The sequence below is a fragment of the Onychostoma macrolepis genome, chromosome 10 (genome assembly GCF_012432095.1).
Source record: "Onychostoma macrolepis isolate SWU-2019 chromosome 10, ASM1243209v1, whole genome shotgun sequence".
NCBI lineage: Eukaryota > Metazoa > Chordata > Actinopteri > Cypriniformes > Cyprinidae > Onychostoma > Onychostoma macrolepis.
The window spans coordinates 3,738,964-3,755,270 of NC_081164.1; the positions used below are offsets into that span (position 1 = coordinate 3,738,964).

The 16,307-nt window shown below is 36.4% G+C and overlaps 1 protein-coding gene across 1 annotated transcript in view; it reads left to right on the plus strand.

The window, feature by feature from the left end:
• The first annotated feature begins 924 nt into the window (after positions 1-924).
• Positions 925-16,307, plus strand: part of lpar1 (lysophosphatidic acid receptor 1) — a 32,629-nt gene continuing 17,246 nt past the window's right edge. The window contains exons 1-2 of the mRNA XM_058788470.1: positions 925-1,164; positions 12,103-12,858. Coding sequence (XP_058644453.1) covers positions 12,120-12,858 — 739 coding nt within the window. The 5' untranslated portion in view covers positions 925-1,164; positions 12,103-12,119. The remainder of the gene's footprint in view (positions 1,165-12,102; positions 12,859-16,307) is intronic.

Here is a 16,307-nt window from a genome sequence, read left to right on the forward strand (position 1 = left end):
ATTTAAATCCGACTAATTTTCAAATTGTTTTGTCATAAATCAACATCTCAGGAAAATGTTATGGGGTTTCAAATGAAAATGTGACTTTCTGTTACGAAACAGGACATCAATTTCATACATGTCCACTGTAGATGACACCAGGACTTAAAGCATGTTCATTAGGCATTTAGGGAGACAAAACAAGTGAATAGGGAGATAAATTATATATCAATATTAATATGAAAGATGAGACTGGAAAAGAAAATTGGTATATCAGATCATTCTGTTGTATCTTTCATAACATATAACAGACTCCTTCAAGGTCTCTCCACTCTGCAGTTTTGGTTGATTTGTTATTTTGTTTGTACATGTTGTAGTGCTTTGAGTTTAAGAAAGGTGCATTATAAATACAATGTATTGTCATTATTATTATTAACATAGTTGAGAATCATCTTTATATAAAGTTTGGTATAAAAAAAAATAATAATAATTGATTTGTGATTCAAACAAAAATCCCACTGACTTTCTAAAGTCCTGGTGTCCTCTACAGAGTACATAGCATAACATATGAATAAAATAATATTTTTCATTTTTGTTATGCTCTAAATAATGTAATGACATGATTTTTTTTTTTTTTTTTTTTTTTATAGTTATATTATTATGACTATCTACTATTAGTATAATATATGTATTACTTTTCTGAGAAAGCACATGCATGTTAAGGCAGTTCACTCGCTGCTTATAAACTTCACTCAGAGAGCTGACAATGTGTTTTCAATTATAGTACACGCCACACCAGAGCGCGCCTGCAGTGAGTGTTTGCATTTGCGCGTCTGCGTGCGTGTGTGAGTGTGTGACGTCACTCACACGTCTCTCTCTCTCACACACACACACACACTCTCTCTCTCTCTCTCTCTCTCTCTCTCTGAGAGTGTTACCGCTGACTCTCAGTGCAGCAGTTGTTCTCTGAGTAACGGGACAGAGGTGAATTATTCCAGCTCACATGCGCGCAACTGGGAGGAAATAAAATGAATATTCCAAACAGCCGTGGACTAAACAGCGCTAAACTACAATCGAGCCATCTCTCTTAACGCGCCTGTGTTTTTGAAGCTTTTTTCTTACTTTTTGAGGAGTTACGAGTGAGTTTTGGAATAACTTTGTTGGATTTCACTGTCACTACTGCAAGTAAGTATTTAATGCCAAGGTTAAATATCTGAAAATGGTAAATGAGATATGCATTTTTCTTCGTATAGTTAAACTTTTAATGTGAGGTAGCCCACATAAATTTGTAAGCTCAGCAGATCATGCAAATTTCTGATCTCGGAGACAGTAACGCGTGGCAGTGTCCAACAGAAGAGGCAAAGGAACTGAAAAAAAGAAAAAAAAAATGCATCATCATTCATTTCTAGCCTCTAATTAATGTAGTCTCCCCCATATGAGTTTAGTGATGCATAAATTAGAGGATGTAAATCAGACTCTTTCAAGGTTTTTCATTTTGGGTGTATGCATAGGTGCCACCCTGTTCCCAAAAGGTGTCAAACTTCAGTGTTTGCCCCAATTTACACTAACACCTCCCCCACTCTTCCACATAGACTAAACTCTCACAAGAAGATGATAACGTGTACCTAACAAAAGGGGAATTATTTCATACTGTGTTGCATGTAGGTACTGCTGTAACAACCCGTTCTTGTTTGTTGTAAATTCAGATTGATATCAGTCAAACATTCCTGGCCCTTCTGGCCGGCTCCCAAAAAACACGCCTTGGAATAATGTATTCCAAACCAGAACAGACTCAGGTCAATGCACAACAATTGATTTATTAAAGTCTTCTGATGCTGTTTAAATTCTGAATGTGGCTCATTTTGCTGTAAGCAGTGTGTAAGGAGTAGGTGTGTTTGGTCCACTGTGGAGGATGAACCTGAAAATCATCTCAAGGGCAAATTTATTTTCATTTCATTAGACTGAGTCATGATGTGATCACCTTCTTAAGTAGTTGTAGTAAGATTACAAATGAAACCACATTAAAGCTGCCTGATGACTTTACATCTGATTTATTACACAATATTACAGAAATCAAGTAAATTCAATGTAATTCAGTTAAGTTAAACAAATAAGATATTTTATAGTAAAATGTTTTTTTTAGATTGATTTTGTATTTGTATTCTTATTATTTATTCAAAAGTTTTTTTTTTTTTTTTTTTGGACTCTAGAGTTCACACCTGCTAATTTTTCATGTGCATAAATTTATATAACATTTATATTTATATGAACTTAAATTTATATTATAAGTTAGATGTATGTCAAATATACAGAAAATAAAATGTTCAGATTATTATTATTATTATTATTATTATTATGTTGCATTTGTTTGTACTCGAGAGTTCACACCTATTTCTTTTATTTTTTTTTATTTATTTTTTTTTCACTTATTTTATATTATTTCTATATTCTGATAGGAAATGACAGGAAAATTACAGGAAAGTCATCAAATAGAAATATGAGGATGATGTATTGAGCAAAATGAAGCCACATCTTATATTTGAGCTTTCTGTAATGCTATCAATTGTATTTAAAACTTTCACTGATATTGTTTGTTTGCAGAAAACATTCAAGGCGGGTCTCGCCTAACATATACAGAGTGCAATACATGCATCATGAAAGTAAAGATACAGTGATGTTTTTTTAGCCTTCATTGTGCTTTAAAAAAAAAAATAGGTAGACTTAACAAATTTAGTGCCAAGGTTTTAATATATCCATTGGCTGGTCGGCTGCACTCGAGACAGAGACAGGAAAGCCTCCTCTTTACAGAAAACACCCATGGCTCCCATCACCTCGCAGGTCAGGACTGGTGCAGCAGAGCTGGTTCCTGCCCTTCCTGCTGTGTGTCAGAGCTGCTGAAGGGAGATATCAAACTCCAAAATGTGTTCAGTGGCCTTCAATTTGCTGCAGTGGCGCTCTCTAAATAAATAGGTGGAATGGGCATGGCTGGGAGGTCCCGTGACTCCATACAGTGCATGGTGGTGCTCTATTGTGTGCTATTTTAATGGCCACCCAGTCAGCAGTATAAATAAGACACACTATTTTGATATATGTGATCTTTTGAGGTGTGTGGTTTGTTGCTTTGAATATGTGAGGAGATGCAGACGTCAAAACAGTTTAGTTCAGCTAAAAATGAGGTTTATTGATTTCTAAACTGTGTATTATCTTCGTAAGATAATGATTTGTTGTGGTGTTGGTGTCAAGCTGTTATCTTGAGATTGGTTTATGTCCTCGGCTGGAGTTTACGGTGCCTAGTCTGGTTAGTTTCAAAGAAAATCTCACAATGTGAATTGCGGTAGGCTCTTGTAACTTTGCTTTGTGACTTGCTTACTTGTAGTAGGGTATATCACACAAAAATATTTCCAAGTTGTACTGTATGCAACCCAAAATGAGAAGAAAAAAAGCCCATAAGATTTTTGTTTTGTTTTTGTCTGTTTATTTGTTTTGTCAATAGTATTACAATGTGTTCTGATGTTTTAACGTTTTCATAAATAAATAAATACATTTTCAATAGTGGTTCTCTTTACTGCAATACAGCATTTTTAACCATTTTAAAGCATAAATAAATAAATGCATACATACACACATACATAAATGCAGTGTTTTGTTTTTTTTACATTTTAAATCTTGCACTGCATACAACCCAAAATTAAAAAAAAAAATTTAAAAAAAATAAATAAATAAATAAAAGATAATATGTATGTATGTATTTACATACATACATATATACATAAAAAAAACTAATAAATAAATAATAAATAAAATGATTCTCAATAGTGATTCTCTTTACTGCAATACAGTCATTTTGACCATTTTCTAATAAACAAACAAACAATAAATAAATACTGTTATTCTTTTTATTGTATATATATAATCAGCATACATTTAAAGGAGTGAAATACATGATGTATAAAATCAATGCAACAAAAAATATTTATTTTGATATACATTTTTATTATAGTAATAAAAAAAAAACACATTGTGGTAGAGAATTATGAGGCATGTTTTTTTTTATGGAAATAATTTTGTAGGTATCAAAAACTCAACCTTTTTGTTCAACCTTCATTTGGAAATATGACCTGTTTTTAACAGGTGTCGTAAGATTCTCACACTAAACATCTCTGACTAAACATGTTTTTTTGTTTTTTTTTGCTTTTTTGTTTTTTGCATTAAAATGTGTGCCTTTTATCTAACTTGGCATATAGCCGATACAAGATGTTAAGTTAAAACATATGGGTTTTAAAAAGTTCAAACTTGTGCAGTGTGCAGCCCATATGCATTTCAAGACACACCCATACACAACTGTGACACAACTGTGAGTACGACAGGCTTCAGGAAAAAGTGGGAAACGTGGGTTTAATAGTTCAGATGAGTGCATGAAATCACCGTTTGGCTTCTTCCTCAAGTTTTCTTACATTGATGTCAGTGAATACTCTATTCAAATCATCTGCCATCATTTTAAAATAACATATCAAGTTCATCATAAGAGATCACATTCGTTTTCATAGTGATATATGTCCAGCTATTTGGTTAACCCTCTCAAAGCCTCTCCATAGTCAAGAATATAGGCCTATTGTTACTGCCATGTTGTAATGCGTTCAGTTATGAATCACAAATTAAACACTTAAGTCAGCCTAATAACATCACTTTCAAGCCAGGTCTGAAGTTGGGTGTTCGGTAGAACAGTGAATAACTCAGGAAATCGCTCATCTCATGCTGTTGTTTGGGGCGTAGGATATCAAGAGAGTTTAATTATGTTTAGATGTGAGAGTTTAGTTAAGTTTTACCCTACTTGTAATATCAGAGTAAACAATTTTGAAATATAAGGGTGAATCAGATAAAAGAACCACGTCATGTGAGCTAAAAGTAACTAGATTACAATAACAAATGCAGCTGCTGAGGTGAATCACTAAGTTGATTTAGCAGTATCTGTCAGCTATAAACTGTCTTGTATTACTTTTTTAACAACAGAATAAAACTCCAGAACCAAACTAGTCTGTGCCAGTACTGCAACTCCAAGTTTGACTAATTAGCAGTTTACCAAGTGCCAATCTGTCTTACTTTTCAAATTCAAATTAGACATATCTACCATTTCATGAAACTAAGAGAGTGTGTGTGCTTGCAAGTGATGTATGTGTGTATGAATGTATGAGGGTATGAGAGAGAAGGAAATTAGTCCACTTTAGACTTGGACTGATTTTAAAAACCTATTTACTTAAAAAAAAAAAAAAAGTAAAGAAGAAGAAGAGATACATGACTATTTAAAGGGTTCTTTATTAGACCATAAAATTACAGTTTTGTAGTGTTATGGTAAGGGACAGCATGTTGGGATGGTTGTAACAAAGTGTGACAGTTGTGATAAAACTTGTTAACTTGACACAATATTTTGACACCTGCTAGCTATTGAAGAAATAAGATATGTTACAACTGTCCCTAGTTGCAACCGTCCCCACTCTCCCCTAATGCATATTTGCTACGTTTCTCATGCAAACCATTACAACGCTTCATACAACTGGGAATACAATATATAAGCTATAGACTACTTTTATTATACGTTTATGCTGCTTTTTGGCTTGAAAGCCCCAATTCCAGGGTTATCATTTACTAAAAATATAAACATCAATCCTACTTTCATTTAGATTTTTAAGAGTAGTCTTGCCATTCCAATATATATGTATATTTTCTTTATGTCTGTTTTAAGTAAGATAGAAAGTCATGTGGGTTTCGATTGTGGGTGGATATATGAATATTTCTGGATGAACTATTGTTTTAATAGAGATAGATGGATACTTAACACGATTGGTTCTGAATACCGCAAATGTATAGCCTAAAAATTGAACCCCTGTGACCCACTCTAAGCAAAAACGGAGCAAATTTATGTCAGGGGGCTGCCATTTGGAAACTACTTGTATGTGAAGACTGTCTACAGTGAAGGATAATCTGGAGAAATGAGTAGGAAGCCTAGACCCCTGAGTAATGGAAAAAACCTGTTAAATCATCTTTTATCCTGTTTGCTTCATCAAACTGAGTTTGCCAACTGTTAAACATTGAGTTTCATAATGATTTGAGCAGCCATCTCGTGGGAATCATAAGGTCTGATGAATGTTTTGTAAGACATTATAACTTCCAAGGAATATGAGAGCACCAGGTGCATCCAATCCAGGTGCAAACACTCTTCTACCATGACATATTCAGGAAGATAATGGCGCCATGCACTGTAAAACATATTAAGGTTGCGGGGGTGGGCGTAAAACAATTTCCATGTCCAGATCTTACAATGATTGAACCATGAAGAGCCAAATGTAGATTTCATCTTCTTGACTTTCTTGAGAACTGCAGGATTATATGCTTGAGTTGTGTGGTATCTCACACAGGTCAGTGCTTGCCAAAGACATTTCCGTAGAAGTGTGATCATTAACTCAGTGTAGGTCAATTCATGATGTGTTTTGTTTCTCTGGGTTCCAAAATTGTGTTATATATATATATAGTTACATTACAGACCTGTCTGATTTATTAGCTGAATGTACTCCAATCCCCATGGTACCACAGCTGACCAATCTGGTTTTAGAAGTAGCACCAGAAATGGAATTAGAGGCAGAAAGTGTCGCACTGAGAGCTCTTTCCTTTCACCATAATGCAAAACATATGGTGAAGACCTGAAAATGGTGGCTCTGATTGTGCCAGTATGATGGGTTTCCACAAAAGGATGTGAAAAGCAATCAAGGATGTAGCAATGAAGTTGTTCAAGATGTCCACAGCTCTTCCTTGCCCATGCTCTACAGACCCAGAGAGTACAGTTTGTTGGCATGCCAACCACGCTCTATTTATGTGGTTTCTTAACTTCAAGAGGGGCAGCTGCCTTCTATGGACTGGAGCCCTGCTGGGTTTCATCTTTGTGGCGCAGCGTGCCACCAGACTAACCAACTCCATGCCCTCAATTCTGTAGTGGAGCGCTGCCACCAAGAGCTGCCAAGAGATTTTGCTTTGGTATTGCTGTAGTCCAGGGGTGTCCAGTCCTGCTCCTGGAGGGTCACCTTCATGCAGTGTTTAGCCCCATCCTGCTCCAACACACTTTCCTGGGAGCTTCTAGTGAGTCTGAAGACCTTGATTAGCTGGTTCAGATTAGTTTAATTAGGGTTGAGGCTAAACTTTGCAGGACTTTGGTTGTCGAGGAGCAAGGTTGGACAACTCTGGCTGGCACATGGGAGATACTCCAAGAGAAAGATGCTTTAAGATACTCACGGTAAAGTTATTTTTCATTCTGCGATACAAGTTTGATGCAAACAGTTTTAGCAAACATCCCGATGCTGTACATGCTTCTGAGAGCATTTTATAGATAAGTGAAGTGAAGTGAAGTGACGTGTGTCCAAGTATGGTGTCCCATACTCGAAATTTGTGCTCTGAATTTAACCCATCCAAGTGCACACACACAGTAGTGAACACACACACACACACACACACACTGTGAACACACACCCGGAGCAGTGGGCAGCCAATTTTGTGGAACCAAAAATGGTTCTTCTATGGCATCGCTGTGAAGAATGTTATAAGCACCTTTATTTTTAAGAGTGTAGGGTTCTACGAGCTAAATGTCCATTTAGCAAGTTGGTTGGCTTCAGGTTTAAGTACAATAAGCCGGTTAGTACAAGACAGCTAGGTTATGTTTTCCCATTTACCCTTTCTTATATTTTAGAGGAAGATTCAATGCCACCTAACATAAAGTGCTGAACTAACATCTCAAGCCAAAATGGAAAACCAGACAGTCAAACTGCCCACAGTTCTCAGCAAACTTCAAACCCATTTCTCAGCAGTCCATTGACACATTTGTGGTTTAAAGACACCAACCCCTTACTTTAGTTGAGTTTTTTTTTGTGGGAATTGTAGCCACCTTGTTTTGGGACTGAGGATGCTTCCAAAGAACCAAAGCTGGTTGTGGGTGGTGGTCATACTTCAGTGAACACATTCAGCAAAGCAGGTCCAAACTGCTTTTGTGTCATTTATGCAGTCCATCTGTAATTTTGTAGTCTCTGCCTGAGGCTGTGTGTAATCATAATGCATTTTAAATCAATTATGTAAACTTTTATACGAGTCACTTTCCAGAAAGGGTATCTGTTTTCATAGACTAAGGCTGTCAGAGAATGTCCTTTAAATGTGCTCTGACTCAAATATTTAGAGGCATGTGTGGACCTAAGGGTGCTAGACACATTAGGTAAATTATACCATTAGCACATCTGCAACCAAGTCCAAGTTGAACCTGAGGACCAAGTCCATGGCAGGAGGACATGTCAAAACAGGTTCTATGACACTTGTTTTCGAACAGGGTTTAGCCCCAGGGGCCAAACAAAGTTGTAATGTTCAGACTGAACATAGTTAGGAGTGAGAAGTCAGGAGTGTCTAACAGTGTGATATTCTATTTTAGATCTAGAATTGTGGTTTCTAACAAGTGTATTATGGCAATTGATATAATTCTAAATTAAAAATCTACATTTTCAGTCAATGTAGCCTATGGGACGTTATTTTTTGTAATGTATCTTTAATGCAGAATGATCTTCAAAAGTTTGTGAACATGAATCTACCACTACTTTACCTGAGTTCTTCATTCTTCCTGAATTGTTAACAGCTTGCAGATGCCTACCTACAGTAATTATGGGCATAAATTAGCATCATTCTGCTCTGAATCACACTGGAGTATTGCCTATGCACCAATGTGAACAATTTATTCTTTGTAACAATCCAGTTTCATTGCTTTTTGACAGGATGGGTGCAGAACAATGCCTGCATTGTATTCTCAGACAGGCAGGGGACCAGTACTGAAATGGATCGAGGCTGGTGCTGTTGCTCGTTCATTAACCTCATTCTCAGAAAGTTTGCCTGCACAGTAATTATATTGCATATTAATGGTACTTTATATTGTTGACTATGATCAGGGTCTGGTTGATTTTCTGGAAAGGTGTTAGCATGAACACTCTTTTAGTGAACATGAACACCAGTTGGTACCAAAAAAATATCTGAACGTATGTTTAAAATAAATGCACTGTATGGATTTTTGCAAAAACAAAAATGACATGAAGTATTGCATGAAGTGAAATATTTTAGAGAAAAGCTAATTTGGAAGAATCAATTGTGCAATATAAGTTATATATACTTCCTATGCAAAACTGTTTAAAGTAAGTGTTTACTATCACAAAATGTTTCCTTGAGTAACGGTCTTGCGATGTGGTTTTAGCAGGAGACGCTGTGAAGCTACAATGTTATCAAGTGCACTCAGCCAAAGCCTTTCTGGAATTTCCTTTCCACCGTCTTTATCCATTGAGGATGGGTGCTACAATAATGCTGAAATTGTGGCTTTGAGCATTGATAGAGGAAGTTCACAGACATTTGTGCACAGACCGCTCTTGTTCATTGCCTTTAGTTTAGAAAGATCAGAGGCCTGGGGCTGTATGATAAAACACATTGACACACAATGACAGGATCTGTCTGTCTGTATCCCAGCACTATGGACCAATGTGTGGTGATGATAGGTTTAGAAGTACACAATAACTGTGGAAAGGTCATCCACTCTCGCTTGGCATTTGAATTCTAAACAATTGATATCATGCTGAGCCTGAGATAGTTGAATGTGAGCAGGGAAAAAATGTGTGTTTTGAAGTTTTAGTAATGGCCAAAAGAAACTGTTGTACTGAAAATTGTTATTGATTTATTAATTTATTTATTGAATTCAGTGTAGCCAAGTTTTCAAACAAAATGTATTGTTATGATACTTTACTGATTCTTTACAAGGCCTAATTAATTTTAATTGCTGGGAAAAGAGCAACCAATAGATTACTCAAAATTTCTGCTTTGGTAAATGATGACAACATTTTCAAAATGACTTTTTTATAACTTTATGAATGTGATTAAAAAATGGATATTGAGACATACTGTACACAAATCTTATTACAGTGATTCTTAAAAATATACGGGTAGTTGACGTATCAATGTGTCCTATGGTGTGATGGAAAAATGTAAAAAAAAATAATAATAATAACCTCTAACATTGAAGATAAACCTCTCTCATGCTATTTGTAACTCTAAGAATGAAGATAATTTTTTTTCATGTTATTTGTATGTTTTTTTTTTTTTTTTTTATTATTATTTTTCTACATTTTTGCTATGTCACACCATAGGACACAGTCCAATTTTTATTTGTCAACTACCCATACATATATATTTGAAAAACAATGAAACCCAAGTAATTACTTTCATTCACATAAGGGTTAAATTATCTTGCAATACCCAAATGAGGCCTGTTTCCTGTGCTGGGTGTTTGGGGAGGAAGAATCGGCCAATTCAGTCTTGCACTGATGTGTTTAATAGTTAGTTTTGGGAGTCAGAAAGCCATTCTACAGACAACCATTGTGCCTGTTTGCGTGTTTATGAACGTTGTCCCTTTTTTATGTGTTTAGTGTGCCTTCCTGGTCAATCTTATGAGGTAACATGTTAATAAAACAGAAACAGATGGAAATTGCATGCTATAAAGTCAATATTTTGTGCCTGTGAAACATCTCATTGGGTTTTGGACATACTTTGGAGTTAAATGATGATCTCTTTTGTTGTTCACAATAGATACATTGTGGTTACACTTTATTTTACAGTCTGTACACGTACTTGTATTCACGGTGTACTTACCTAAGAAAGTACTGGATAATATAAGGTAACTACATGGGTAAAGATTAGGTTTTGGGATAGATTCACATTTATTACCTAGTTATTACCCAGTCATTGCATTTACTATAATAAGTCAACAAGGTCTCACTCCCAACTCGTCACATATTGACACTTAGTCGCTTGACGCCCAGGTTATCTCTTTAGCGTAATTTTTCGCTAAAAAAGTGCAGGGTCCTCCATTGCTTTAAATAAGAAACCCTTAGCGTCAATGTGCCGACGCAAAAGGCTTATCGTCATGATTAAATTATATATTGGGCAATAATATTGCCATTATTGCATATATGTTGGGATGTGTAACAACAGTTTTATTTATATTACACTATTTACACATTTATGAGCACGTAACCCAACCCCTGCCACTAAACCTAACATTTGTCAATAAAACACAAGATATAACAGGCAGATACAACTACTGTCATAGTTTATTTAAAAAAAACAATTTCCAAGTCTTTCGAGGCAAAATGATTGATTTGTGAGAGGAATAGACGTGATAGCCGTCTCCGTTCGCCGTGAAGCTCTTCCTGTGTGCTGTCTCTGTGTGCGAATTCAAAAAATGCCGCTAGAAGAAGCCTTACATTATCAGTTGGCTCTTGCGTGTCTCGTGACCGATTGTGTCATGCTGTTGTGAAATGCCATTGGCTCTTGAGTGTGTCGTGACCGATTGCGTCATGCTACGGGAGTATCTTTTTGAATGAGATGTGAGCGCGTTAACGGAGCGGGATCATTTTCAGCGATTAAAACCTTATGTTTTACTCTCTTCTTCGCATAAAGATATCGTATGGCTTCAGAAGACTTGGAATGCAACACGACATGTTTGTAATGCTTTATACTGCTTGTTTATGGTTGTTTTTTTGCAATAAATACCTGTGACTGTACTTTTATTTGGCTGTTACGTGTTTTATATTGTTCAGAAGTGGGTAGGTTTAGGGTAGGGGTGGGGTTACGTGCTCCAATGAAAGTATAAATGTATATAAAATTATTTATATTTAATACAAATGCATGAAATCCATTCAATTAAGACAGACAACTAAAAACAATGGAGGACCCTGTGCATCAAAAAGTGACGCCAAGGGGTCCTGACCAAGCGTCAATATATGACGAGTTGAGAGTCCGACCATGTTGAATAAGTACATGCATTTTAAATGCTCTTGTGCTTGGTCACAGAACATACATCAATGTTTTATTTCAGAATAATCCTGTTATTGTGTCTATGGCTCTAAATCAATTGGCCTCCATGCATGTGGGTGACAAGTCTACTTTGTATACCATCAACATCAAATTACAATCCATAAATTATGCAAAACTTTAAGCCATGTGTGACTTTCATTAGACTTCATGTAATATTGAAACTCTGACACCTTTTTTGATCTTTTTCAGAAACATAACCTTTCAGGATGGATGACAGACAATGCTACTACAATGAAACCATAGCCTTTTTTTACAATCGTAGTCAGAAGTATCTGGCCACAGAATGGAACGCCGTAAGCAAGCTAGTGATGGGACTTGGGATTACAGTATGTATTTTTATTATGCTAGCTAACTTGCTTGTGATGGTGGCCATCTACATCAACCGCCGATTTCACTTTCCAATCTACTATCTAATGGCTAACCTCGCAGCCGCGGACTTCTTTGCGGGACTTGCCTATTTCTACTTGATGTTTAACACAGGACCCAATACGAGAAGGCTAACAGTCAGCACATGGTTGCTTCGCCAAGGCCTCATCGATACGAGCCTTACAGCTTCAGTTGCCAACTTGTTAGCTATAGCCATTGAGCGCCACATAACCGTGTTTCGCATGCAGCTCCATACCCGCATGAGCAATCGACGAGTAGTTGTAGTTATCGTCATCATCTGGACCATGTCTATCATCATGGGCGCCATTCCTAGTGTGGGCTGGAACTGCATCTGTGCTATAGATACTTGCTCCAACATGGCTCCCCTCTACAGCAACTCCTACTTGGGCTTCTGGGCGATCTTCAACCTGGTGACATTTGTGGTGATGGTCGTTCTATACGCCCACATATTTATGTACGTACGTCAGCGAACCATGAGGATGTCCCGGCACAGCTCGGGTCAACGGCGGAACCGGGACACTATGATGAGCTTGCTGAAAACAGTCGTGATTGTGTTGGGTAAGTTCTGCTTCAATAATTCATTAGTAAAGTATTTCATGCCATGAGGGCCAACGTCTTGAAGAGTAAAGCTCCAACTTTCTTTAACACATTTGTCTGGAAGTTTACTGTGATCCCAAGTAGTAGCTGGACCTTGAGGAGCTGGTTCATTTTAAGATTTGAGATAAACTCTGTAGGGTATAGTGAGGCTCCAGAAGCAGGATTGGTTACCCCTACTCTAGCAGAGTAGTTCCCAATATTGGTCCTGGAGCCCCCAACACTTTACTTTTTGCATGTCTTCTTAAAGGGGTCATATGATGATGCTAAAACATTATTTTGTGTATTTGGTGAAATGCAATGTGATTACACGGTTTAAGGTTCAAAAAACACATTATTTTCCACATAACATACATTATTGTTGCTCCTCTCTGCCCCTCCTTTGTGAAACGCATCGATTTTTACAAAGCTCATAATTCTGAAAAGTGTGGTGTGCTCTGATTGGCCAGCTATCCAGTGTGTTGTGATTGGCCGAATACCTCAAGCGTGTGACGAAAATGTTACATCCCTTACCATATTTGGAAACACACAGCATCTCCACGACATGGTGGCGGCGGCAACAATACTACAGCGAGAATAAAAGAGCTAGGTTTTGAACCAACCATGCTCCTGGAGGGCCACTATCCTGCAGACTTAAGTTCCAACCTGCTTCACAACACACGTGGCTATTGTTTTCAAGTAATCCTGAAACCCTTAATTAGCTGGTTTAGTGTTCAATTTGGTTTGGTGCTAAACTCTGCAGGATGGTAGCCTTCCAAGAGCAGGGTTGGACACTCATGATATAGATGTCCTCAAAGCAGACAAAAAACTAAAAGCCACTAAACTGCATTTCTGATGTTGTTGGATATGAATAGAAAATAACTTTTCATTATTTTGGGCCAAGCTAAGACTTGAGTCATTTGTTTCATGTGTTCGTATCTGAAATGGTTTGTCCAAAATAGTGTAAATTCCGTTAGCAAAAACTATGACAAAAAAATGTTCGCTGACGAGTTTTTTTTTATTGACTAAAACGAGACAATGACGAGATGACAATAAGGTCAATGAATGATAACTGTGACTATATCAACATGCAATATCATTGACGATAATAGACAAGACTACATTTTATTATTTTTTTTTAAATAAAAACTATACCAAAAGATTTTTATTTTCATCAAAAAATGAGACAAAATATTATTATAGACTGCTGTATGCATTTACTATGCAAGCATTCAGTCGCTCCTCATCGCAGAAAATATTCAGCTTAAATGAAAGTGTCATTCAGCCAGTCTGTGTTCTGTCATAAGATCTCGACTATATTGTTTGTTATTGCTCTTACTCAGCTGCTGTTCGTTTTAATAGAAACATAATTGCAATTTGGAATTAATTGAATTACTATTAGGAATTTATTATTGAAATGTTTTATTTGTTTTTGTCAGTTTTCATAATGTAGAGAGAGTGCATAAATTTGATATATCAAGTCTTTGATATGAATTTGTATAATAAATAGCCTATAATAAATCAGTACACTAGATGAGGTAAAATAAGCAATGTGTATAAGTCCACATGATTTGTGCTTATTAGTGAAAGTGCAATACCTGAAATGTAAACAATCATTGTGATTATAATTTTGAGCAAAAAAAAAAATATATATATATATATATTGGTTTAACCATTATACAGCATGACGAAAATGTGACAAAAAGTATTAATTGACTAGAACTAGACTACAATGCTCAGATATACAGTTGACTAAAACTTGACTAAACAAAGACAGCACAAGGTTGACAAAATATGATAATAACTAAAATGTACATTTGACACAGGACTAAGACTAAGACTAAGACTAAATTAAAAATGGCTGACAAAATTAACACTAGTCCCAGATCACATACTGAGTAGATATTACATCTGATGCAGAACAAAATTTGCCATTATTAAAAAGTTGATTCTGTATAGTATGAATGTGTGTAGTGAAATGTAATCCAGACATACAACATCTGTCATGTTGGCTTTGTCATGTGACCTACATCATTAGTTTGTTATTCACAAATCCTCTTTTATGGCCTCATGGGATAGTAAAGTGTCCATCAGATGCACATCCCAGCATTTTGACAGAAGCAGTAGGTCTTTCAGATACTTTTCACCTACTGTCTACAAATTCAGACATATTACTCATGTCACATACTGTGTTTTGCCTACTGTATGGTAGGGAAGTAAGCATATTTGGATGCATGGATGGTATATGACATGTCCAGTTTGGGTCAATTCTCACACTATTCCACTTGCAGATTATATCTACATAAAAAAAGCATCATATCATATTGCAATCATAAGCAGATGGTTTTAAACCACAATGACTTGTTCAACAAACAAACTGTCCTCACTCATTTTTAATATTATTTGAAAATGGTGGGAAACCTCATAAAGGTCAATTCTCTTGACTATCAAATCTTTGCTAAAAAAACACATGATTTGATCATTAATCGTGTTTTGGTCTACCACAATTATCTACATTGTAGATATGAGCATCATGGAGCCAAATTGCACATGTTCTCTGAGAATCTGTCCTTTAATGATGTCACTATGACATAGAGGATTTGCTCTGGGGATCAATTTGTTCTCTCCAATTTCTGGTCACACTCATTGCCTTTTTGGTGAGATTCCATGTGTTTGCTTCCTGTCAAAGTCCTTCAATGCTAGTACAAATTTATGCACCAGGCTCCCATCTGTGACTCAAACCACTAAAAGCCTATACATATATAAGCAGCTTTACCTAAAAGCTACGTAATATGTTACCCTTCGCTTTATTGTGCCAATTTCAAGTCAACAAACAATGTAGCCCTTGAGTAGCCTACAGCTGAGGGCCCGTCATAGTGGTCTTGTGTCCAGTTCCACTGTTTGCCTTGCACTGCATCAGTGTCATGCCTCGCCGGCTCCTCCAGTGAAGCCTGGCCTGGAAAAAAAGGAACCCAGTCATGGTGCAGCATCCCGCTGCACAAGCACTGCGCAGGAAACAGTACTGTTGTTGTTTGGACCGGGCAGAGCTTGTCTTGAACCTCTGGAGAGAATGGAGAGCGAGGGGTCTGGATGAAAGCACGGTTTGTAGACTGTGATCTCAGCCTGGAGATTAGAGATGTATAACGATTAATAACATGGCAATTACAGTGTGTAATTAATGTTTAAATAATGTAATCCTTCAAATTATATTACAGTACTAAAATGAGACCAGAAATATATATTTTTGTTATCAACTTTTTTCTTTTTTTTTTTACACACAACATCACAACATCCACTCAAAACAACAACAACAAAAACAACAACAGACATATAATCAATACTTCAAAGAGTCCAGTCAAAAGGAAGAGAGAGAGAGAGGGAAAAAAGAAACAAACAAAACAAGTCATTTCTTTATATAATCAAGAATGTTAAAG